General features: G+C 37.4%; 1 protein-coding gene across 6 annotated transcripts in view; it reads left to right on the forward strand.

The window, feature by feature from the left end:
• FANCC (FA complementation group C) overlaps window positions 1–25274 on the forward strand; it is an 80703-nt gene that overhangs the window by 37901 nt on the left and 17528 nt on the right. For all 6 annotated transcript variants that reach the window (XM_032096942.1, XM_032096947.1, XM_032096946.1 and 3 more), the window contains 5 exons: window positions 11794–11913; window positions 12713–12777; window positions 15360–15524; window positions 18600–18756; window positions 25001–25053. In XM_032096942.1, the coding sequence (XP_031952833.1) occupies window positions 11794–11913; window positions 12713–12777; window positions 15360–15524; window positions 18600–18756; window positions 25001–25053 (560 nt within the window). The remainder of the gene's footprint in view (window positions 1–11793; window positions 11914–12712; window positions 12778–15359; window positions 15525–18599; window positions 18757–25000; window positions 25054–25274) is intronic.

Genomic DNA, 25274 nt, shown 5'->3' on the forward strand with positions numbered 1-25274 from the left:
TAGCAGTGTTTGCTAAAAATTTGACACATCTGCCTCTTAAACTTGTTAATGTACAGTTCTGTTAAAGGTTAAAGACCCCAAAATTCTTAGGTGTGGTTAGAGCAGGTGGCTTCTGGGTGAGGGGGAATATTGCAGTGAAAATGGGAATTGACTGATGAATCAAAGATGAGTAATTGATACAGTGATAGTACATATTCAAGATTTCTAGTAGAATATGTTGTAAAACCATTTAGTTCACAAAGGATGGGAGGGTGATAAAAGATGTTAAACCTATTTGTACAAGAAGGGACAGGGGCTGGAGCGTTTTAACATAGTGAGAAAACATTTTAGAATGAAGATGGCTTTTCACATACAGCACATAAATGATTTCTAATCCTTGTCGTCTTGAAGTTTTACTGAGTTCACTGCTGTTGCTCTTTCAATTTTTGTAAAGTCAGCCAGAGGGAGTTCTTGGTAATTTCTAACATTTTGAAGATTATACATCTAAATAGTTAGTTAGTCTTCTCACTAGCTCTTTTGAGAATCAGCATTTTAAGCTGATTTGGACCTTCTCTGGTCACCTGTAGATAGTTACCTTGGTAGGATGTAAGTGAATTTGCAATGTTTTCAAATTTGCAAGCATTACCATAGTCTTCTGGTTGAAAATAGAACAATATTATGAATGGGCTGGGAGAAAATAGACCTCTCTTCTTCAAATATAGTTCTTTAATAATGCCAAGCTAACATGATTATAAAGGATTTCTTGACTTCTGGGCCAAAATAAACAGAAGCTAAGTATGTCGAAGAGCAAAATGAGAAACCAAGAATTCTACTTCCCTGCAAGGCTGCTTGAGCTTTAACAGCAAGTGTCACAATTTGCTAGCCAACTGACATTTCTCAGAGCACTTTAGTTGTGCCAGGTGGCTCTAGTAAAGAATAATGATTTGTTGCTGAGACATAAAAAAAAGTCTCTATTTGAAGAAATTCTACTGGCATTAGATACTTTTGCTCAATCTAGCATAACTGTGACCAGCAGTTGTTGTATCACCATTATAGGTGTATTTTGTGGTTTTTTTGCTAAGAAGTTCAGTGGACATTTTTGTCCCCTTAAACTTTTAATGGCATGATATGTAGGAAATCCAAACCCAAAGTGATTAATTTTTCCTGAATATCATTGTAAATTAGGTATAGTATTTGCAGTGGGTACCTACTGGAAATATAAAAATCAGACATTGGGTACATATATTCATTGAAAAAAGCATAAATTTGAGATTATAATTTTTCTAGAAATTATGGAACTCACAGATTAAAAGTGAAACAATTTTACAATCCATCCACTCTTTCTAAACTTACTCATCTCTCTTTTCCACATCATTTTTGTGTGGATTTAAGGAATTCTTCAGTGGGAAGCTTGTATTTTGGCTTTTGAAAATTGTGGAGGGAAGAAGGAAATTAATTCTAAATCTCTGGCTAGTTAAACCAGAGAGCTTTAAAAAAAAAGAAAAAAGATTTATGGTTGACTCCAGTAGAGCTATTGAATTTCCTTTTGTAAGTTAGTGTAAATGTGTGTTTTATTTCAGCATCAAAAGTCTCCCCTCTTTTAAGAAGAAGAGTAATAGCACTTTCTAGGTGGGTGTTTCTTAAAGAGAAAGGAGAGCGAAAAGGGAAGGAGATTTGAAACTGCTTTTCCTGTCTGAGGCCAAGAGCAGACTCAAAGCTTGCCAGCCCGACAGTTCTTTAGCTTCTTTCTTATGATTTCTGAGGGTTTTGTTAGTGACTTGCAGATGGAGCTTAGGCTTTGGAACTCATCCATTAAAAAGATGCATGGCCTTAGCCACAGTAGTAGTGCAACATGTTTTCACTGTAGCGGTGTCGCAGAATGTAACTAAGCTTGAATTGGTGAGGGAACAACAATGCAGCCTTCCCTTCCCCTCCCCATAATTTTCTTTTCCACATTTCATTTGGAAATTAGGATCATGTAACATTTTTCATCCATTTTAGGAAACAGAGGTAGAATATGAGCCTAGTCTTTTTACTAAGCTACATATATGAGCAAGAGTAATACAGTTCATAGCATACTTTAAGGAAAAAGCATATTTGTCTCAATGGTTTTTTGACTTTTTTTCAGTTAAGTTTTTCTAGTAGGTTTTCATGGTCCTGTAAGGTATTTTTGCCATACTTTTTTACTATTTTTAAAGAGCAAATTGTAGTTACGATTGTTAAAACATTAAGTTAAGGAAATTGGCCTAATGTAAGAGCATTTAAAGCAGCTTTACTGCAAACACTGACTGAAAATGAGCCTGCTTACGTTCTTCAGGGACAGAACAGGGTTAAGGGCTCTATTACATCAGATATAGTGTGGAGAACTTCACAGAATCTGTGTTTTTGTGTCTGGGAATATGTGAAAAGCAATGAAGTCTGTGTATTAATTTTCTGAAAGAATAGTATTATTCCTGGGGTTTTTGTTTTTAACCCAAAAGCAAAATTAATTCAGTCTAGTCATTTATCTGCAGATTTTCTGTAACTTGATCACATGCTTAAATGGCATGATCCTTGTCTCTGTAGGAGTGTTTAGCAGAATAATTTGTTTATGATCAACTAGTCTGTCATGGTTATCAATGGAGATTTAGATGTAGGCATATGTCAGACGTTCCTTCCAAGTGAAGAAGGACTAAAATGAGAAGCTTCAGTAAATCCAGAACATGTACTTGTGGCCAGCAGTTTTATTTAGTGTGCTGGTATAGAATTTAGCTGATGAAAACCATCCCGTAGATGCATGTATCCATAAACTGTGCTGAAATAAGAAAACTTCCTGACAGTAAATGTCAGAAAGAAATATAGGAAGGAAACCCCTCCTAGCCCTATACTTAGGGACTTTGGCCCTAATTAACTAAATTACTTAAGAATATTTCAAGCTTTCTTAATGTTAATTGAAACTGAAGTGATTTCTTTTTTGCAGAAGCTCTGAGTGGTTACTGGAATAGACTCAGTTTGGTAAAGTAAACAGGTTATGTTGACTAGCTAATCATTGAAATGTATGTATGTATGTACGTAATTTAACATTTTGTCTGTCTGAAATGTGCTTTTACCAGTTTTAAAGGAGAAATTGCACATTTTGGTTACATTATCGATGGTATATTTAAGGATATTTTTAACAATTTTTTACTATTTTTTAGTGTATAAAATATGCTCTTACATACTGATAGTTGTTGTTCACAAATATATGCCATGTAATTTCCTCTAATTGATACACTGAGAATTTTATAAACTGTTGAGAAAACAGAATTGTTTTGAGTAAAACAGTGCTTTGAAAGCTAGATTATATTTAGATCTCTATGATGTTTGATACCTCATATTCTTTTACATTTTGATTTTGGTCTGCAAAAACCTATTTTTCTGTTTTACTGGAGCCATGGAGCAAGTGAGCAAGAGGTCTTAGAAGTAAAATGAAAAGTCACAGACTTTGTTGTGGATGGATAAGTGTGTGGAAATAATACGAATTGTGTTATGTCAGCATCCCACTCCCAGAATTGATTTCATAAACAGTTGGTGGAATGGTCTCTAAATGAACATGCTGCTTTGTCATTTACAGACTTAGCCACTATGATTCTTCCGAACTGGCTGTTTATTTCATAGTAAGAAGGTTTTAAAAATACCAAACCTGTTTGTGTTTTATTGTCAGTCATTTAATCTAGAGGATATGGGACACAATAAAACTCATAGGCCTTTGGGCAGGACTTCTAAGAAAATGTTGCTAAAAAATATTTACAGGAGTTTGGTTTGGTCTGAGCTGCTGAAAGCTAGCAAACAAACAAGTTAACTTATATTTAAATAAATTAGAACAATGTGTATATCTTATTTACTGAGGACTTTGTTTCAATTATTTAGGAAGTAATGTGGCCTGTTAGAATCCTATTGTGTGGTACTTTTAGAAAAAACCTATTATATAGTATTTTAATTTTTTTTTAATAATGACTGGAAATATTGTCTAATTTATCTTTAATGTTGTAATCAATTATACAGTTTCTAAGTACTTTTTTAGCCAGATTGGAAATAGATTTGACTTCTTGTCTTCTAGACTTGTGTTGAAAGCAATGGGCCATCTGGCTGTAGAGGAAACGCCTAAGAACAACATTGCTGCACAGACTATTGAAATCATTGACATACAAGAAATTCTCTCCAAAATCTGGTTAAATGTGAATAAGAAATAGCACTTACTTCTAAAGCTTCCTCTGAATAAGATGTAGTTTTTCATATTATACCTGCTTTTTTTTTTAGCAGATCTGAGGAAATCTGGTTCCCCTTGAAGCAGATAGAAAGGTCAGAAATAAACCTGTTACTAGACCAGATTTCAGAAATTTCCCCTTGGGTATCTGTGCTGTACTTACTCCAACAGATTCACACAGTTCATAATTTTCAGCAAAGTGTCATTAATGGTCTCTTTCTCAAAAACTCACTGCACTCTTTGTTTTCAAGGAGAATATACTTTAGAGAAGTATTCTTTAGAATAAATGATAGATTAATCAGTTCCATCCTACTCTTCTGTTGCTTTGATAGACTCATCCAAGATGGCAAAAAAGAGTTCAGTAGCATCATTGGGAAGTCTTAATCAGTGTCAGGTTTGAATGGCTTATCCCAGTGAAACCATCCATCTCGGCTGTTCAAAATACTTTGGCGCTGTTGATTTTCACATCTGCTTCTGAGGACATTCAGAACCATAAATATTTTGGAAAGAGTGTGTTGAGAAGTTTCCAGAAATAAATTGGTTTATCTGGCTCCCCTGGAATGTCTTTGAAACTGTGTCATAAATTCCAGGACAATTGCTGCACAAATAGACTTACTGGCATAAAACTTGCCATCCTGTAATAAAAATCAAGTTCTGTTTATGTGTTGATGTCTAATTTCAGAAGTAATTGAGCCTTTAATTCAAGGTTCTATATTTTTCCCTATTGACGTGTGCAGGAAAATATTGGCTATTTCAGAAAGAAAAGGGGTAAAAGAGATTTTGTACCCCTGCTTGGTAAATACAGTATCAGAGACTAAAGCGCCTCCTGCCTTGCTGGATTGGTGGACACTAGATGAGTTGGTATCTGTCTTGGGCTGTGTTTACTTAAATAAGTGGAGGGACAAGTTCTGTTCCAGAAGAGTAATTTCCAGGCTTTCACAGATTCATATGCCTCATGACATGATTGTCTCTGAGTAACAAAGTTATGGAGTAACTCAACAAATCTCTTGTAGTACGTGGAAATCAGCCTTCACTTAAAGAGGAGTATCAAAAGATTTAGCTTAGCTTATGTGAAAACTGTGTTAGTTGCGTAGTCCTCTTTAGAATCATGGAGGTTGGAAAAGACCTATAAGATCACCAAGTCCCATATTAACACGGCACTGCCATGTTGCCGCCTCAGCATGTCCCCAAGTGCCACATCTACACACCTTTTGAACGCTTCCAGAAGTGATGATGCCACCACCAACAGAACAGCCTATTCCAATGCCTGACTTCCCTGTCAAGAAATTTTTTCTAATACCCAATCTAAACCTCCTGTGGTGCAATTTGAGACCATGTCTTCTTGTCCTGTCACTGAGACTGTAACAGAAGAGACCAATCCCCACCTGGCTGCCCCCGCCTTTAAGGCAGTTGCAGAGAACAGTACGGTCTCCCCTCCTTTTCTCTAGGCTAAACAGCCCCGGCTCCCACAGCTGCATCTCACAGGACCTGTGCTCCAGACTTTTCACCAGCTCTGATGCCCTTCTCTGGACTCACTCCAGCACTTTAAATGTCCTTCTTGTCGTAAGTGGCCCAGAACTGGCCTTGGGATTTAAGGTGTGGCTTCACCAGTGCTGAGTACAGGGGGACAGTCACTGCCCTGTTCCTGCTGGCCACACTATTACTGATACAGGCCAGGATGCCATTGGCCTTCCTGGCCACCTGTGCACACACTGGCTTGTGTTCAGCCACTGTTGACCAGCACCCCCAGGTCCTTTTTCAGCTGGGCAGCTTTCCAGTCTCTCTTGCCCCAGCCTGTAGTGCTGCCTGGGGTTGTTGTGATCCAAGAGTTGGACCCAGCACTTCACCGTATCACACCTCATACCACTGGCCTCAGCCCATTGAATCAGCCTGTCCAGATCTTTCTGCAGAGCCTTCCTACCCTCCAGCAGATCAGCTCTCCCACCCAACTTGGTTTCATCTGCAGACTGACTGAGGGGGCACTGTAGAGGATCAGATCTGAGCATGTTTTGTCTCAGACATTCTGAGTATTGCTACAGGAAAGGTGTAATTGGAGGAGAGGGTCCGTGGAGCTGGGGCAGTGCTGCTCTGAGCCAAGTTCCTATTCTGCCTTGAGACTCAGTCCCCCACCCCCACCTCACTTCTTGGAGAAGGGCTGGCTGTGCATGAGTGAACAAAACTGTGTGACAAGTCTAATTTACATAAAAAGGCATGCACCAGGTATACTATAAAAGGGAGTGAATCAGGTCCCCTCTTTATTTTTTCTCTGGCCTTCTTTCTTTTTTCTCTCTTTCTCCTCTTTCTCTTTTGTTTATTTGTCTTGGTATCCTAGCTCTGGACCATCCGCATGACAGGACCACTGTGAGATCTAAGGTCTGGAGATAACAATTTGTTTTCTTCCCTTGCTTTACCTCAGCAAATCATACCCTATCCCCATACTCCATACTGAACTTTGTTGTGGGAGTGGGGAGATAGTGGAGGTATGTTACGGCTTGTCAACCACCACCTTTGAGTCAGGGTGTTGTGGTTTGTGAGCCACAAATACTGGTGTGCTAGCCAGCATGTCTTGTAAGTATTTAAGGGCTTGCTAGCCAACACCTTTTCAGTCTAAGCAGTGGGCTGGTTGCTGTAGTTAAGACAACTGCACAATAAAATAGGAGTTTCCTGACACATGGTCTGGTGTCTTGTTCAGCCTGATGAGGACCTATAATGAGCATCACGCCCCATACCAATGGGCTGTGACATGCACTTGTTCCCTTTATCCACATCATCAGTAAAGATGTTAAACAGGAATGACCTCAACACTAAGCCCTGGGCAGCACCAGTAGTGACTGGAGACCAACTGGATGTAACTCATTCACCACCACTCTCTGGGCTGGCCATCCAGCCAGTTTTACACACAAAGGGTATACTCAGGCCTTGAGTAGCCATTTTCTCCAGAAGAGTGCTGTGGGAAATGGTGTCAAAGGCTTTACTTAAGTAAAGTTACGAAGATGATAAAAGGTCTAGAGAGGAAGCCATACAAGGAGTGGCAGATGTCACTCAGTTTGTTTAGCCTGGAAAAGAGGAGACTGACAGGAGACCTCATTGGGGTCTTCAGCGAGGAGACTGAGGGAAGATCTCATTGGGGTATTCAACATTCTCATGAAGGGAAGAGGAGAGACAGGCACTGATCTCTTCTCTCTAATGACCAGTGACAGGACCCGAGGAGATGACATGAAGTTGTGCTGGGGGAGGTTTAGGCTGGATAATAGAAAAATGTTCTTCACCCAGAGGGGGGTTGGGCACAGGAGCAGGCTCCCCAAGGAAGTGGTCACAGCACCAGCCTGACAGAGTTCAAAAAGCATTTGGGCAATGCTCTCAGGCACATGGTGTGACTCTTGAGGATGTCCTGTGCAGGGGCAGGAGATGGACTCGATGATCCTTGCAGATCCCTTCCGCAGATGATTCCCCACTCAGAACATGATTCCATGTAAAAATCCAGGTATACAACATCCACAGCCTTTTCCTCATCCAGTAAGCATATCTCCTTGTCAGAGAAGGAGACCAGGTTAGTTAAGCAGAATAGCTTTACTGTAGGATAGCTTTACTGACAGATACATGGGGTGATAACCAGCAGAACAGTCACTTGTTTTCTCCATTTGTATTCTCAGAAATCTTTAGTTTCAAGTCTATTCTCATTCCTTCCATTTTCCTGAGTGAATTAATTTGGGATAGCCTCTATATATATAAATCTGGAAGTCAGGAGTAATGTCAAATCAGGCCTCCACTATAGGATCTTGTAGATATGAACCAATGTGCTTACACTGATAAAGAAATGAGTTTATGTCTTTATGATAATGCTCATAGGATTATCTGCCTGTCAAAGATATTAGAAATCTCTCTGCAGTGGTAGATTTTGAATTATCTGCAGTATTACTCAGTATAAATTGCATCAATATAATAAAGCGACTGGCAAGGTTGTTCAGAGAAGCTAGTCATTGTGAGGGCTTTATTATTCATTAATTCAGTTTCAGGTTGAATGGGAGTTTGTCACAGAACTTTAGTCCTAGGCCATGGGGATGGATTTCTTCTCTTGCAACTAGAACCAAGGTGGTTTCCTTCTTACTTACTCAGTGGTGAGAGAAATCAAGAAAAATAGTCACTTCTGATATTACAGTATGCCTGACTGGTGTTCGTTCTCCCAAATCAGCCACCTTGATTCTGGAAATGCAAAAACAAAAGACACCTTGTTATTTTTCCTTTTGAATGCAGCATTTCTGCTGCAGATTGATCCACTTTCCTGGCTTGTAGAATGTGGTATTAGTGGATTAGACAGTGAATGGTAATTGATTCACTGCCAGGAATAACTGATGATTATGTAGATCTACAGTTGTTAATTTTGCTGGAGTAGTGTAGGATCTCTGACTGATATCATCAATACAGGAGTGCATTTAGTACTGACAGTTTTTTTATCATGTACTTGAATACCTTGCAGGTATTGATCTTGAAATGATTCCTTAAAAGTCATCAGGATCAAATTACTGATCTCTCTGACCCCAGAAACCCATACTGTGGCTGTGTAATATGTCATGTTTTTTGATGTTCCAAAGTGCTTTTGGGGGGCATTCATAATGTAATAGTGGAATCTATCACTATGTTTGAATATTTGTATTGCTTGCTGTATATGTGAGAAAATCTGAAATCTTTTAGATTTCTCTGTAGTACTTTCTGAAAGAGATAGTTTCAAAAATGAATGAAGAAACTTAAATGGAAGAGAATGTTGTTTTACACTCAGTCTTGGAGCTAGTTTTAACCAAATTCTACAGTATGATGTGAAATAATGCTTTAGATCTGAGAATGACTGGATTTTAAACTTTGTGAACTTCAAACCCAACTGTTTCATTGCCATTTAGTTAAAAATTAGCCATTCCTGGTTTGCACTGTCTTTTTGATAATCAAGTTAATGATATATAGGACAAAAGAGGATGGACAAATATAAAAAGAATTACCTGATTTTTTTTTTTTTCCTCAGTCAGATTTTCTTATTAGAGAGTGTCTCTTGGAATGGTTTGTTTCTTTTATATTTTCATGTTCTAACTGGAAAAGCTTTTAAGAGCAAGAAAGCCTTTAAACTGAAAAAGACAAATGCTTTAACTTATTGTTAACAAATCTCTTATGTTTGTTGCATGTAGGGATGTCTCAGACTTTCCACTGCAACAGTGTCAGTAAAATGGAATACATAAGACATAGAGCTAAATTTTAAATGTTTTCCATCTTTAATACCTTTTTGACTTATATATACCTAATAGCTCCTTTCACCTTGACTACAGTATCTCCTTGCCTTTGTTTCCCTTGCCCCCTTCTGGCTGTTCAGAGGTTTTGTACATTTCAAGAGAAAAAAGTCTGCAAATTCCTTGCATGGATCTAGTAAATTGAAAATGAAACAACAAAAACCACCAAACAAGTAAATAAACAAACAAAACCATAAAACAGTACCAAACCAAAAAACAGTCCAGGAAACTGTTGTAGGACATATGCAGACTCTGGTGATGTATAGTAATTTTATCTTCTCTTTTCTTCTATCACTTGGTTAACACTGGCCGTTACACAAGGGTAGGGGGAAAGTACTTTTGAAAGTACTCTTCACAAAAGGTGTTTGATTATTTTTATCTTTAGGAAAATTCTGGTTACAGAAAGGGTCATTAGTTAATCAGTTCTGTAGTGTTACAGGTGAATATATGGGGTTTTAAGCTACTCTCTCATTTAGCTGTCATTAGCTGCCATGTCAACCTGTCAAATCCTTTTCAGAGATTTTTGTGTTTATTGTCACTGGTCAAGTTTTTTGTAAGTCTTTCACTAAGCAATCCAATAGATTTTGTACTTTTCAAGCCCCTTCCTTACCTCTAACAAAAGTGGGATCTCAGGTTTGTTGTTGTAACACCTCTTTTATTTTGTTTTCAGCTTGCAGTTTGGTCCCTTGTCTCATTCTACTTGGCAAACTGTCCTATTTTGTAGGAACTAATTGTCTGAACCCTCTATAATGTTCTGAAAAGAAAATTTAACTTTAGTAATAGTTGCAAAAGACAACAAAAATATTGTCTTGTACAGTTTAATAGATTTTAGCTTTCACTTTTGACATATTATGAGGCTTGTACATTTTGAAAATCTGCTCTTTTCTGCTTTTTCTTAAGAATGCAAAAATCGAATGTAAGTTACTACTTTGAAACTCTGTTTTGCAACAGCATTTTCCCTCCTCTTTGGTTTTAGGGAATTCACTGAACGGCAATAGAACAGCAGTTTCTCCTGTTGAGGGCTATCTAGGAAAAAAGGTTTACAATGAAGGAAAAGGATATTTAGGCATTTAACATAACTCTTCAAGGTAGTAAAAGAATCCTGGAGTATGATAAATAAGGTATCCCAAATGCTTGTAACTTATTTTGATAACAGTGAATTTTCTTAGACCTCTGGTGTACTTCTGCTGATTCTTCTCTCTCACATCAATCAAACATGGAACACATAGATTGAATATATCTAAATCCAGGATTTCTGAAGCAGTTGCTCAGGGATGTTCAACAAAAGCATGTATAAATACTTGAGTTTCTGAAAGGAGGAAATGACTTAATGAGATTTCTATTTTTTTTGGTCTCAAAACCTTTCATGAGGTTCCTCTTTTTATTAATAAGAATACATAGAATGAAGCAGTCTAAACCCATGAAAGTCACAGAGCATTCATCTGAACTTTCTTTTAATAATATATTTTTTAAATGAAGGTCTTTTTCAGTGTATACTAATCCTAACCCTCTGTTACAAAGAATTTTATATACTTAGTGACATACAAAGTATAATCTAGTTTATCCTTTAAGTGTCAGTGATACATAAAGCCCTGAAATGAACCCTAGAAAGGGAACATAACTGTTGTTATATCAGCATGTAGCAATCGAGAACAGGAAGAAATGAAAGTTGTAAGAAATACAGAGCAGATTGTTTGATAATCAACATAGAACTACCTCTCCCAAATCGATTGGTCTGACTTAGAATCTATCATCAAAGAATTGCTTAGGTTATTGTATGATGTACTTAAAAGGTTTTAATGAGATGTAAAGCATTTTGTAATGAAACTGGTAGAAAAGTAAATGTCAAGATAAGGTTTTATCGTCATCTTCTCAAGATAATGAGGAAATTAAGCAAATTACATTATGAGGCCAGACCCTAAATCCCAGGACATCTTGAAAGAGTGACATGGAAAAGTAGATGCTAATTTCACACTTTCTTTTCTTGATCATGGTACTGATCAAGACTACAGATGATTGAAATGGCTCCCAGAGAACTGAAACATAGAAAGGTCTGTATGATTTTGGTGTGAATGGTCTCCATTGCTATTGGACAACTGCTGAAATCGTGTGGTGTGTGTGAACCCACACTTGATTGTAGCAGCTGCAGCATTTTCCTGATGCTTGGTGGGAGCTGTCTGCTCTTCTGTGTCAATGGTGTGAAATGGCCACAGCCGATCAAAAGACCTTACCCCAGACAGAGTTCAAAAGCTGTCATACCTCCTTACACAGCTTGTTGTAGCCTGGTGCTTTATTGCCATTCTCTTGATTTCCCAGAGTTTGCTGTGCCATCTCCTTTCTTCTTCTAAGTGGGAAAGTAACGAAGCTGAAACTAGTACATTTGTATCAGCTCTGGGCTACACGTCAGCGGATTATTATTGTCACTTGGTTAAAAATGTAAGTATTTTGTGTAATTGAGATTTTGTTAATAATAAATCACCAGTTTATAAGCACATACATGGAGCTGTCATTGTGATAAGGAACATGAACTGAACTTTGTTTATCTTTTCTTACCTTAGTTACTTTTACAACCTTTTAAGGGAAAAAATGAATTGGGAGATCTCTGGACAAATGAGAATTTTTTTTATTAGATTACACTGTAATAGATGCTCATAAAAACAAAATTTCCATTGCTGTTGTGCTATAATAAAAAAACCCCCTATTCTATCATTATTTTTCCCCATGAAGTTAAAATTATATTATTGTTTTATGTATTAGAATGTAACTTCTGAATGTTTTCTTTACCGTATCCACTGCATTTAAAATGGGAAATGAACCCTGAATGTTAGGTAAAGTCACTTTTATATTTAGGATATATAAAAATAGTGGGAATAATATTTCATAATACATTGACTTGAATTAGATAAAGCATGAAAAAATTATTAGTAATGGTCTTCTGAAAGTTTTGCCTTAACTCCTGGGGAGGCAGAGCTAAAATGAACATAATTTTAGTTTTAAAATGTATAAAGTATATAATGTGCTACAATAATGTTTTGCAGTACAGTTTGTTCAGTGATTAGGAGAGCTTCAATTTGACATCAACAGTTAAAAAATAAAAAAAATCGAAATAGATGAACAGAGAAAGTTATTAACATTTACAGTACCTCAGTCACATAGAGAACCATGCAACTAATGTCTGCTTATTGGCAGTAAATGTAATGTATTTTATTTTATTTATCTTTATTTTATTTAACAGATGGTCGTTTCATTAGTAACAGAACTCAGAGAAAACCAGTTCAATGGACTTAACATTCAGGGGAGGTAGGTGTTATCTAAACATAATTTTGGTATGTTTTGGTTTGGGTCATTACAGTTCAGTGAGGATCATTTTACAGTCTTGGGCAACTTAGGCTTCAGTTGAAAAGTGTTGGATACATATGTAGATAATTTAAGGTGTGAACGAGCTTGTTAAGTTGGGCTTCACCTAAGAGTTTATACTTAACCTAGGAGTCACAGAATGGTTGGAAGGGACCTTCAAAGATCATTTGCTTAATGCTGCTGTTGTCACTGTTTTTCACATGATCATGCCTTTTTGCTGTCTGATTTGTACCTTTCTACTGACCTTGAAACGCTGATCATAGTCTTTTGTTGGTACTGTAAAAATTAGGTCATTTGAATGTCAGTAGGCGCTTTTGATTGCATGTAAATTGAATGAATTGCAGCTAAAAAAACAACTGAAAAAATGAGGATAGATATTTTTAATATAAACTATGAATTAAAGTTGTGTCTTCTGTTTTAAGTTTATTCAATGTACTAAATTATTAATAATAGAGTAATAAATAAAAATAAGCAATACTTATTTAATAAGTAAATTATTAGTGATTAAATAATTACACTAACAGTGTCATGTAATAAACTAAATGAAATTGTTATTAAATAGTAAAATAACTAATAAGTAAATTAAAACATTTGAATATTAATAAAATTGGAATAATTAACAGTTAATTAATTGAATTAAAGAAAATGCCTGTGCACATTCTGATGTCCTTAGAGTCAAAAGGGATGCTATGAAGAAAAGAGTTTTATGACCTATTTTATACCACATAGCTTGTAAAATTACAGGAAACAAGAAGCTGATTGAAGTATCTTTCTTGTATCATGCGCCAAAAACTTGGCTCTTCTCTCTGGTGAGAAAGGTTAAATGAGCTGAATTAGTTTAGAACAGACATTAGTATTAAAATCATGGACACAGTTAATGAGGGGTATCACAAAGTTTCATTCCATGTAGGAAATAAACACCCACATTTTAAAAAGTAGGATGAAACAGACTTAGCTTGGTTGAGATCGTTGGGAAGAGGAATACTGGATTTCTGCTGGGAGAAAGGGAGAACTTTGAACTTAGGTGGACTTTTGAGTGTAGAAATTGTGATATGGCTGTTTATTCAAATTCCAGAGGCAAAAGTAGTCTGCTTTTACAGGTGTACATTTTCTCCTTTCTCCATTTAGTGATACTTTAAAAAACTCAGATGACAGTGTCTGTGCAAATTCATGGTACACAGTGGAGTGCATTGTGCACTATTCACCAAGAACATATTTTGAAGATTATGTAGTAAACTTAGCTAATCCTGCATAAGGAATTAGAAACATAATTTTGCAAAGGGAACTGATTTAGAGTTTCAGGTCTGTGTATCCTGGAAAATACTGCTGCACAATAACATCTTCCCAATAATTACCATTCCTACAAAAACACTTGTAGCAAAAGTGCATTTTGAAGTATTTCAGTATAAGAAGACTTAAACACGTATTTAATCAGATAACTACTCAGAAATGTGCATCTTTGAAAATACATCATGTTTTATTTCTCTCTCTGTTTATATGATAATGATTAGTACCTCATGTCCACAGTGCTGAGCAGCATCTTAATTCCCCTCTCAGGTCTTCAGGGGTGATACTGGTAACTCCCCAAAGAAAATAGTTTCAGGTTCTTGCAGAGAATGCACTTCATTTAGTGAATCAGGAGAAACTTGCAGGAACTCAGGGAAGCCTTTTACGAACAATCTAGCACCTTTTAATTTGCTAGAATTCAGTATTTCATAGTTCTTGGTCTTTATAAGTGTCTTCCTGTCAAAACTACAGTTTCATGTGCTAGGAACAATATATATTCTCTGGGAAAGTTGTGATTTCTTTTTGCAAATGTAGTCTCTGCCATTTTAATTTTTTTAATGTTCCAAAGGTTCCGTATTTTCTTTATGTTCCAGATTCCACTGTCTTTGATAATTTCCAACCACGTAGTTTTAGTGAGAAGATCCAATGAGTGGTTCGTATATTAAGATCCAAAGGTGCTGCATATTCCTTCAGCTGTAGGGCTGTAGATCTGTAAGCAAAAATTTTTCAGCTGAGCACTTGAAGACAGCAGGATTCATAAATTGTTTCTGTTGAGAGGAAAGAGGGGTCATAAATTGTTTCTGTTGAGAGGAAAGAGGGGTTAAAAAAGCAACAGGAGGCCTGAAAAGCAGCTAGGTTGTCTCTTCTGGAGTTCCAGGAAACTTACATGAAAGCTATGAATCTGTAATCTTCCATCACTGGGAAAGACAAAGCACTGTCTAGTAGGAAGGACAGGGTGATGGAACCAACACAACTGGTTTCAATTCAGAATTGTGTTGATATCCCTTACATGGTTTGCTTTGAGCATTTAAATATCAAAATTTTATCTGACTTCTTAACATTCTGCACACAATAAGGAATGATATGTCAACAGTCATTCTAGTAAATAATTTTTCAGCAGTTAAGTATGCATCTCTTACATTTAATCTTCTGTGATTAATTAATGTCCTTTTTTTAGCTTAACAGTTTAGAAATTATGACTTTTCTGAAATATGAACTGTGTTTATTTTTTCCTTCAGCATTTCAGCCAGTCGTGTAAATGCTGTGTCCATTTTCTGTGTGCCTCTCATTACTTTGCCTGACCTAACTCCATTGCTGGAAACTCTCCTTCTTTACCACGGAGGTTCATCAAAAGAAATTCTCAGTTCAGAGTTTCTAGAGGCTGTGAATGAGGCCTTTTTAAAGTAAGTAGCAGGGTTTGTGTTACTGTTTTGCTTTTTCATAAAGATTATCAATTCAGTTCAATGTCTCTTGTCTAGGTTTGTATGCTGAATGCACTGTATACCTGCTTTCTAGTAAAATACTACCTTTGCATTTGAATAGCAGAGCTTGTGGGCCAAAGCAGAATTTTACACTGATGCACAAGTTGTGGCATAGCAGCTTTAAATATTGGCTGGGTTTTTGTCCCACCTATTCCCTAAAAAGGAGGTTAAAACCTTCAACAGATTTTCATAATTTTGTGGAAATTGTGATAATTTTTCATAGAAATGTCATTTACCTGTCATATAAGTATATTAGGATTCCTAATGTGAAATTTTGGGAGCCATTTTAATTTTTCTATGTGTAAGATAGATCCTTATGTTTGATGTTTTCATAATTCTTTCCAGTTTTGTAGTTTTTGTTTTATTTTGGTTGTTTTGTTCTTTTATTGGGGTTTTTTTGGTTTTTGATTTTTGGTTTTGGGTTTTTTTGTGGTTTTTTGGTTTGGTTTGGTTTTTTATTTTATTTTGGTTTGGGATTTTTCGGTTTTTTTGTGAAATTTGTTCTCCTGGTTTTCAGCAGATTCGTTTTAATGAGTTTGAGAGAGGAGCAATTTGTGAAATACAACTTTGTTTGTTTGCTACCACTAAACCCACTGTTCTGATAAAATCAGTCTATGGATGAAAACCAGCTGAGTGAAGCTGAACATCAGTAAGGCTGGCTGTGCCAGGAAAGGGAAGATGTCAGGGAAAGCACAGCCTACTTTTGCTTGAGAATTGCTTTGTTCAACATGCAGCTGAGGCGCCATATTATAAACAAATTTTTTATACTAGAAAATGTCCCTTGTGAATACTTTGTCAATTATCCATTTTTCTCCTGTTTTTAATCAGTTTTAATTGCTTCCTCTGTACTCATAATTTCTGAGATGTTCTAATGAAGATTTTTGTGGTGATCCATTGAGGACTCCAGACAAAAAGTAATTAATGGAGAAGTACAGCAACTAATCCATACATGTTAGTAGAAGCTGAGGAAAAGGAATGAAAAAGGCATGTGGAGGTTTGTAGTAAAAGATGTGCCCAAAAAGACAGAGCTGTCTTTCACTCTTTCACTTGTCTGTGTTTTGTGGCTTCTGACTGTATGTGGTCCACAAGTTTGGAAGACTTTGAGAGAGCAAGTTCGCAGGTTCTGTACAGATGGTTTGTTCTCATATCAGTAAGGTGATAGGCAGTCCATCATGACAGACTTCTGACACTTCATATTGTGAGTATGGCCATTCTTTGGATGGTCATAAGAGGTTCTTCTGACTGAAATAAATGTCTCTTTTCTTAACTTCTGAGCTGCTTGCTTATCACAGTGAGCAAAAATACCTGATTTCACATGGCTTTTGACTAAGGGACTCTTGCAGGGTGCTCAACAAAAGTGCATGGTTTCCCTGAGGGCAGATACAGGCTCATGCATGCTTTGCATGATATATTCCTGGACTGAACTCATGTGGTCTTAATGTGAATGTGCTTGTATTTTAATTTATTCCCCACTCTGACAACTGAGTTTTATTCTCCTTAACTCTGTTGTGTTTCAAACACATCTTCTTTCTGAACATGGGTGAAGCCTGCCCCAGAAAATAGGGCACTTGCAGGCCTCCAAAGAACGCTGAATTGTCCCGGTGGGACCATCTGCAAGTTCAGCTGTAGGAATATAATCACTACAGTTAACTTCCTGTATTGTTTTTAAATCTTAGAGTTGCAACACCTCTATGTGAGCTTATTAGCTTTCTTTTCCTGCCATAATATCTGTAATATCTACCATGCTACCACAAAGAAAGCAATAAAGTTGGTAGTAGCATAATTAGCTAATCTCTTGTCATTCTTAATTTACTCTGATGTGCGTATGTGCTTTAATAGTAATACTCAATAAATTAACAGCATCCTGAAATTGAGCACTGCTTTACCATTTTGAAGTTCTGGATACTTTGATGTATTTCTTGTCTTCACATGTACACTTTAAGGTCATTCCATAGTATTGAGTAGAAAAAATACAAGCTTTGTAATGAAATTCAGAATTCTGAGAGCTGATATTTTAATGAATATATGGCAAAAGAAATACATTGAAAATAGATCCTAAAATGTCATTACTATTCTTTCTACTGGTATTTTTCTTTCTTATCAATTGCTTTACTTTGCATATACTCTCCAGGCTAATTTTAGGTTTTTTAATCTTAACTTGATTTAAGACCAATGCAAATATTTCTTATTATTTATGTATTGTTTTGGTTTTGACCTTTTAATTTGCAACTATCACAATAGCTACAAAAATATTCTATGATGTTTGTGCTACGATATCTCTTCTTGGGTGGTTAGTTTAGTGTATTTTGATTCATGCTGGTCCACACCGTGCCCTTTTTTTGTAGTGATACAACACTATACTTCAGCTGGGTAGTAGTCGAAGTCTTTAGGTGAAGAGATAACTTGTCTTCTTAACTATTTTTCTTTTAAATGGCTCTGGTCAGCTGGCAGGCTGAAGACTTACCTACCTCTAAGTAATTTCTTTTTCCTTTTTTTGTTCTTTTTTTCTCCTTTTTGTTATTGTTGGTTTTGGGTTTTTTCCTTATTCCTCTGCAAAGATAAGTAATGCTTTGCTTATACAGCAGAAATATTATGCAGGACCTTCCTGCTCATCTGTCAGTAGCTGTCTGCAGTGCTAGTACAGGTTGGAGAGAGCGCAAAGGTCCAGGGACAGGACCTTTCTTGAGAGATGAAGGGAGCTCCAGACTTAAGCCTTCTGCTTCCGTTTGATGGGATCCATCATGACCAAATTTTTAGGTTTTAAACACATGTGGTAAAGTTGCATTTGTAGATTATGGTGATTTCCTGTCATTCTTTGCTATTACGATTTGCTGTTGAACAGGCTACTGTAAACAAGATTTTCTCTCTCTTGCTTCAGGTTAATCTTCGTGCCTTCGTTTTCCCCAATATGTTTAAAAAAAGAAAAAAAAGAAAAGTACATTTTTTTGTCTTCCTTCCAGTTATTCAAGTAAAACAGTATTTTTCTCTCTAAACCAGGAAGAAGATCTCCCTTCCTGAATCAGCTGTCTTCAGCCTTTGGCTTCGTCACTTACCAAGCCTTGAAAAAGCTACCTTACATCTTTTAGACCAGTTGTTTTCCATTCAGTTGAATTCACTGGAAGAAGTGGCTTGTGTCATGAAAGACTCGTTGCTGGTATGTGCAACATGTAGTACATTTGATAACTGCTCTTTCCTGCTTCAGGAGTGAGAGTTTTCAAATATGTCAACGTGTAGACATACATCAGCATAAATGGCCATTATGGGACATCCGGCTTGTTAATGCAAGCCAAATCTTGAGTCTTAAAAAGATCACTAATTTTTAAAATTTTTACAATTAATTGGTAGAAGAGAAAAAAAGATTTCATGCAGTGATGAAGAATGGGTAAAAAAGTGAGGATCCCCCTGGTGAGAGTGCTGAGCACCTTCCTCTGTCTTAAAAAATTATAAACTCTGGCCAGGAAGGATTTGAATTTGTTTTTACTTCAGTCTCTGTGCCCCTGGAGTTCAGGAATCTAAACAATTGGAACCCCTTGTAGATTATTTTATTATGGACTGCTTTGTTACTTGGTTTTATTTGCAAACCTGGACAAAGTTCTTAATGCAAAACATTTGCTAAACTGTGATTAAAATTTGTTTTCAAATTCTGCGCTAGGTGGAGCACCAAAAATCTTCCTTAAGAGAAAACTGTATACTTTTTCCAAAATAATGAGCTAGTTGCAGCACTAAATGTAAATTTAATTGTTAATTACAGTGTGAAATTGCATGTGTGCAATGCACTCAAATTATATGTTTCATAAAATGGCAGAAGTAAAGAATGGCATAAAGTATCTTATTTTCAGCCTGTGAAACGGCTTACAGAGTACGTATTCTAGTCGGGAAAAGAATGCTACCTTTAAGTATTCTTCCTTTTGAATCTGCAAGTCTCATATTTAGGGATCCAATATGATACTTGCAAATCTCATAAATGCTTGGCATCAGCAGTTCTTCATATGTCACCTGGGGATTTAGATATATTGCAGCAAACAAGGCTATATACAGGGTCTGTGCCTAATTTTCCTATACAAGATAAACTGAGTTGTATATAGTGTCTGGTACTACACCACGTACCAGGTGAGGAAAAGAAAAATCTCTAAATCTAAGTTATAAATACCTAAAAAGAAGTCAAATATCTTTTTCAAGTGTTGTTTTTTGTTGTTTATTAAAAATGTTCACACTTACACTGTCTTCACATCCTGATCTCTGAAAAGTATGGAACATTATTGTGCTGGCACACTTAGGTTGTCTTTACTTGCCTCTGCTCCAAAGACTTTGTGCTTTCAAAATAAGATATTGACAGAGTGGCAAGACCAGTGCAGCAGCTTTGAAAGCTGGTTTAGAGATCCATCCTGTGGACAAAGACTGGAATGAATGAAGCCATAAAGAGGAGAGCATTTCGCAGATGGATATTGATGATTGATGGGCATTGATAAGAAGGAGGGTACATAAATGGGAGATGGCATAACAATTAAAAACAACAGGATGAGAAGCTTCAGAGAGGCAATATAGAGGGAAAATATTGTGATCCAGAAATCGTGTTCTAAATGTATAATGATGTTTTGTACAACATGTACATGGTACTGTAAAGATATACTTGTGTGACATTAAATCAGTCAGCCCTGATTATACAAGAATATGTTAATTTAGCCTGCCTAAAGGATATATAAGTATTTATTTAGGAATACGGATGTGCATTTTTTGGCAGTTGGATTATGGTATTTTAGGATGTATGCTCTGTTTACCTTATGGATCTGGTAATGATGGAATCATGAGACAAAACTAGATTTCTACTTTCCTATTTGGAAGAAAATCTTTAGAGGACAAACAGGCAGAAATATGCTAGTGATTTGATTATAGTGCATTATAAGAAGGAAATTTCAATAAGCTCTTCCATAATTGCATTATCAGAGTAATTTATCTAAATCAAGTATCTTGATACAGTAATCATACTGTACATAAACCTCTAGAGATCTAAGGTACCCAGATAGTTGTAAACCACTGTACTTCTATTATGAAAGAAACTTGGTATGTACTACTCGTATATTTTAATTCCAAGAGTAATTGTTGTGTGATGGTCCACTAACTTATGTTTATATGGCGTGCTATTATGTTTGTGTTTGTGGCTAAACTGGAATTAATATTGGAAGTCCTGTAGTTACTCAGAAGTAATAAAAACAAGGGAAGTGACCGTCACAGCTGGTCTCTTAGCTTCTTTGGAATTGGGTGGGTGAGTGGATGTCTTCCTTCCTGAAGTAACTTTAAGGTTTGTATGTGTGCATTAACAACTAAACTTGCAGTAAATACATATACTAGTATTTTATACTTGACCAGAAATGGATAGATATGTATATACATAGATTTTTAAAGCCTGTGTATGTAAAAAGAGATGTGATTGAATCAGTGTCATTTATAGTTTGTGTTTGGTTCTGAGATAGGTTTCCAAAGTAGTTTTATTTCTTTCATAGGTGTGTTACAAGAAAAGTGCAATAGGTTGAGAGGGCTTACAATTTGTCAGCTTCTTCTTTATAAACCATCTGTTCTTGCTGCACTTTGTTTTCCACCTTGTCAGCTTAGAATCACAGAATCATTACAGTTGGAAGAGACCTCCAAGACCATTGAGTCCAACCTTTGACTGAACACCATGTCATCTAAATCACATCTCAAAGTGCTATATCCAGTTGTTTTTTGAACACTTCCAGGAATGGTGACTCCAACACCTCCCTGGGCAGCCTGTTCTAATGCTTAACCACCCTTTCACTGACAAAATTCTTTCTGATGTACACACAGATTGAGACTCTGTCCTCTTCTCCTGTCACTGGTTGCCTGGGAGAAGAGATGACCCCCACCTGGCTGCACCGTCGTTTCTGGCAGTTGTACAGAGCAGTAAGGTGTCCCCTGAGCCTCCTTTTCTCCAGCCTTAACAACCCCAGCTCCCTCAGCTGCTCCTCACAGGACTTGTGCTTCAGACCCTTCACCAGTTCTGCTGCCCTTCTCTGGACATACTCCAGCTCCGTAATGTCCTTGCAATGAGGTGCATTGCTGAAGTCCACATAGACAACATCCACAGCCTTTCCCTCATCCAATAGGCAGGTCACCTGGTCATAAAAGGCAATCAGGTTGGTCAGGCAGCTTTTCCCAAAGCCCTGCTGGCTGGGCCTCATCCCCTGGTTGTCCTGTATGTGCTGTGTGATGGCACTCAAGATGATTTGTTCTGTAACCTTCCCTGGCACCAGGGTCAGGCCAACAGTCTTGTAGTTCCCCAGATCCTCCTTCCAGTCCTTCTTGTGGATGGGTGCCACACTGGCCAACCTTCAGACATCTGGGATCTCAGTTAGCCAGGACTGATGATAAATGATGGAGAGAGGCTTAGTGAGCACTTCTGCCAGCTCCATCAGCACCCTTGGGTGGATCCCATCTGACTCCACAGACTTGTGGCTGTCTAAGTGGCACAGCAGATCACTAACAACTTCCTCCTGGATTGCAGGGGTTTTGTCCTGCTCCCCATCCCTGTCTACCAGCTCAGGGGGCTGGCTGCCCTGAGGATAACTGGGCTTTCTGTTAAAGACTGTGGCAAAGAAGGCATTAAATACCTCATCCTTGGTGACTCTGTTCCCTTCCATGTCCAATAAAGGATGGAGATTTTCCTTGGCTCTCATTTTGTAGTTAATATATTTATAAAACCACTTTTTATAATCTTTCACAGCAGTGGCCAGATCGAGTTCTAGTTGAGGTTTTGCCTTTCTAGTTTATTCTCTATATGACCTAATGACATCCTGAGTTGCTTGCCCCTTCTTCCAAAGGTCATAATCTCTCTTTTTTCCCCTGAGTTCCTATGAGAGCTCCCTGCTCAGCCAGGGTAGTTGTCTTCTCTGCCAGCTCATCTGTTGGCACATGGAGATGGCCTGCTCCTGTGCATTCTTCTTAAAGCATGTCCAGCCTTCCTGGACCCCTTTGTTTTTAAGGGCAGTTTCCTGAGGGACTCTGAACCAGTGTCCTGAACAGGTCAAAGTCTGCCCTCAGGAAGTCCAAGGTAGAATTTCTGTTGATCCCCTTCCTTATTTCACCAAGAGTAGAGAAACTATCATTCCATGGTCACTGTGCCCAAGATGGCCTTTTACCACCACTTCTCCCACAGCCTTTCTCTGTTTGTAAACAGCAGGTCTGGAAGGGCATGCCCTGGTAGGTTCCCTTACCAGCTGTGTCAGAAGTTACCTTCCACACTCTCCAGGAACCTCCTAGACTGTCTCCTCTCCACTGTGCTGTGCTTCCAGCAGACACTTGGCAAGGTAAAATCTCCCACAAGAACAAGGGCTAGAGGTCATGAAACATCCACTGATAGAATATTTCACTTCATCCTGGTTGGGTGGTCTGTAACAGCCTCCCAGCAGGATCTCTGCCTTGCTGGGAGAGACAGTGCCTCTGATTGTCACCAAAGGCACTCAGCCTTATCCCCACTGTGCCTGAGCTCTACAGTCAAGATACTCCCCAATGTACAGAGCCAGTGAAACAGGCATTAATGAGGAAGAAAAGAGGAAGTATAGATAAAATTATTCATAATATTGATGGAATCAAAATAAAAACACATCTGGCACTTTGTATATATTTATTTTGGACTTGTTCAAAAGAACTAGGATTTGATTTTGGTATGTGAGCCAATGTGCTGGTGGACCCTTTCTGGTTTGTATCCAACCTGTCTTAAGCTACAGTGTGTTGGTTCATCATCATAGAAGTGTGTGTGCAAAGATAGGTAGAGTGTCTGAAAGACAGTGGGGGAAGTCACTGAATCAACCATTTAGCCCACAGGGCTGAAACCATACTCTCCATTGCTCTCTAGAACCTCAGAAGGGTTCCATTTGGAAGGCAGCTTTGGAGATCTATCTAGTCAAACATTTTCTTAAAAAAACCCAAACCAACAAACAGAAAAACAACCCAAAACCAAAACTAAACAAACAAAAGAAACCCGCAAAAGAAGGAGAGGCCCGTGCCTCCTGTTCGTCTCATCCCGGCGGTTCCTTCTCTCCCTCCGGCGGCAGTGGGATTTGGGGGCAGCCGCCGGCTGTGCCGGCTCTGGAGCGGGAGGTGGCGCACGTTCGATAGCACAGCTTGGCTGCAGCCGCGGCGCAAAGAAAACGGGGCAAAACAGCAAAATGAGGGGCCGCCTCCTGTTCACAGTATGGCAGAGACAACTGGGGGAGACGGGGAGACAGTTTTTAGACAGTTTTTAGTAAGGGTTGTTTGTTTTCTAATATTACCATGTAGGGATTGTATTAAGCCAAGTCCTCATTCTCCCTGTGTATAATTAAAAGGATATTTTTTTATTTGCGTTATTGTTATTAATAGTATTATCATAATTATTAAAACTGTTGGTTTTTTATAAACGTAAGTTATATGTATTATTACAATATTAATTTTCTGCTTGGTACGTTTTAGCTTGAAACAAATGCATACAAGTTTTCAGTAGTGTGTTACGTACTTTAAACTGTATTACTAAATGCCATTTTATAAACACTATGCTTCCTAAAGGTTAGAGAATGCATTTTGTTAGACAATCTTTACTCTAGTTGTTCAAGAATCTTCAGGTTCTAACATCAGAGACACTAATCAAGGATTTGCTTTTTAACTTAGACTTTAACTTAGTACTTTGGGGAATTGTAAGTGGTTTTTATTCTAGGTGTTCTATAAAAGCCTAAGAATATGGAATTAAAAAGCAGTGTGTTTACTGGTGCATGTTTAAGATAACAACTTTCTCAAAACTGTCTTTCGTGTGGGAGCATGGTAAAAGGCTTCACTAGTTTAAAAAAAAAATTGATGCACTGAGGTATTTAGCTTGTACTAGCAACTCTGAAGTTCACAAAGAAGATAATACTGTGAAAAAATGTCTTGGATTAAAATGCATGCAAAACTATTAAAGACAAAGGCGATAAAATCAATTTAATTTCTGGAATTTAATTTTGAAGATGTAGCAAGAGTCTCAAAGCACATCCAGAAAGGATTGTCTGCAAAGAGGAAGGAAAAGCTTTTTGAAAATCTACTCCTTGTGTCTTGCCTCTAGCAATTGCATGCAACAACGTGTTCTTTCTGTCTGCCACCTTTAGTATTTGTAGTGATTGTTGTCATAAACAGTTTAGGATTCCAGGTGTTTGCATTTATCAGCTGTTGAGTCTGCTTGGTCTCGCTGTGGAGAATCCTAAGAATTCTAATCCTGAGAAAATCTGAGGGTTTAGTAAGAGCTGATCTGAGAGTTACAGTTTAATAATGGCTATGTAATAGCATCCATGAGTTAATCTGTAAATTATGCAGTGACAGTTGTCTTGAGTTGTTTCTTATTAATATCTAATTTTCTTTCATTTGTTTATCGACAGCCACAAGCAGCAAGCCATCCTGCCATTTTCAGAATTGTAAATGAAATTTTCAAGTAAGTCTTGAAGTTACTGTGGGAAGAGTTTTAAATGACCCATTTAAGCATTGAGGTTTTCTTCACAAGAAGAAGCAATATTATAATCTACAACATACTATAATTTCTGGATATCTTCTTCTTTACCGGTGTGCTTTCAAGTCCCCTTCTGTGTAGTGCACTGCAAATAATGAAAAATGTTAAAAATCTAATGAACTTTATTTAAAGTTACATTATAGTAA

The sequence above is a fragment of the Corvus moneduloides genome, chromosome Z (assembly GCF_009650955.1).
Source record: "Corvus moneduloides isolate bCorMon1 chromosome Z, bCorMon1.pri, whole genome shotgun sequence".
NCBI classification, from domain to species: domain Eukaryota; kingdom Metazoa; phylum Chordata; class Aves; order Passeriformes; family Corvidae; genus Corvus; species Corvus moneduloides.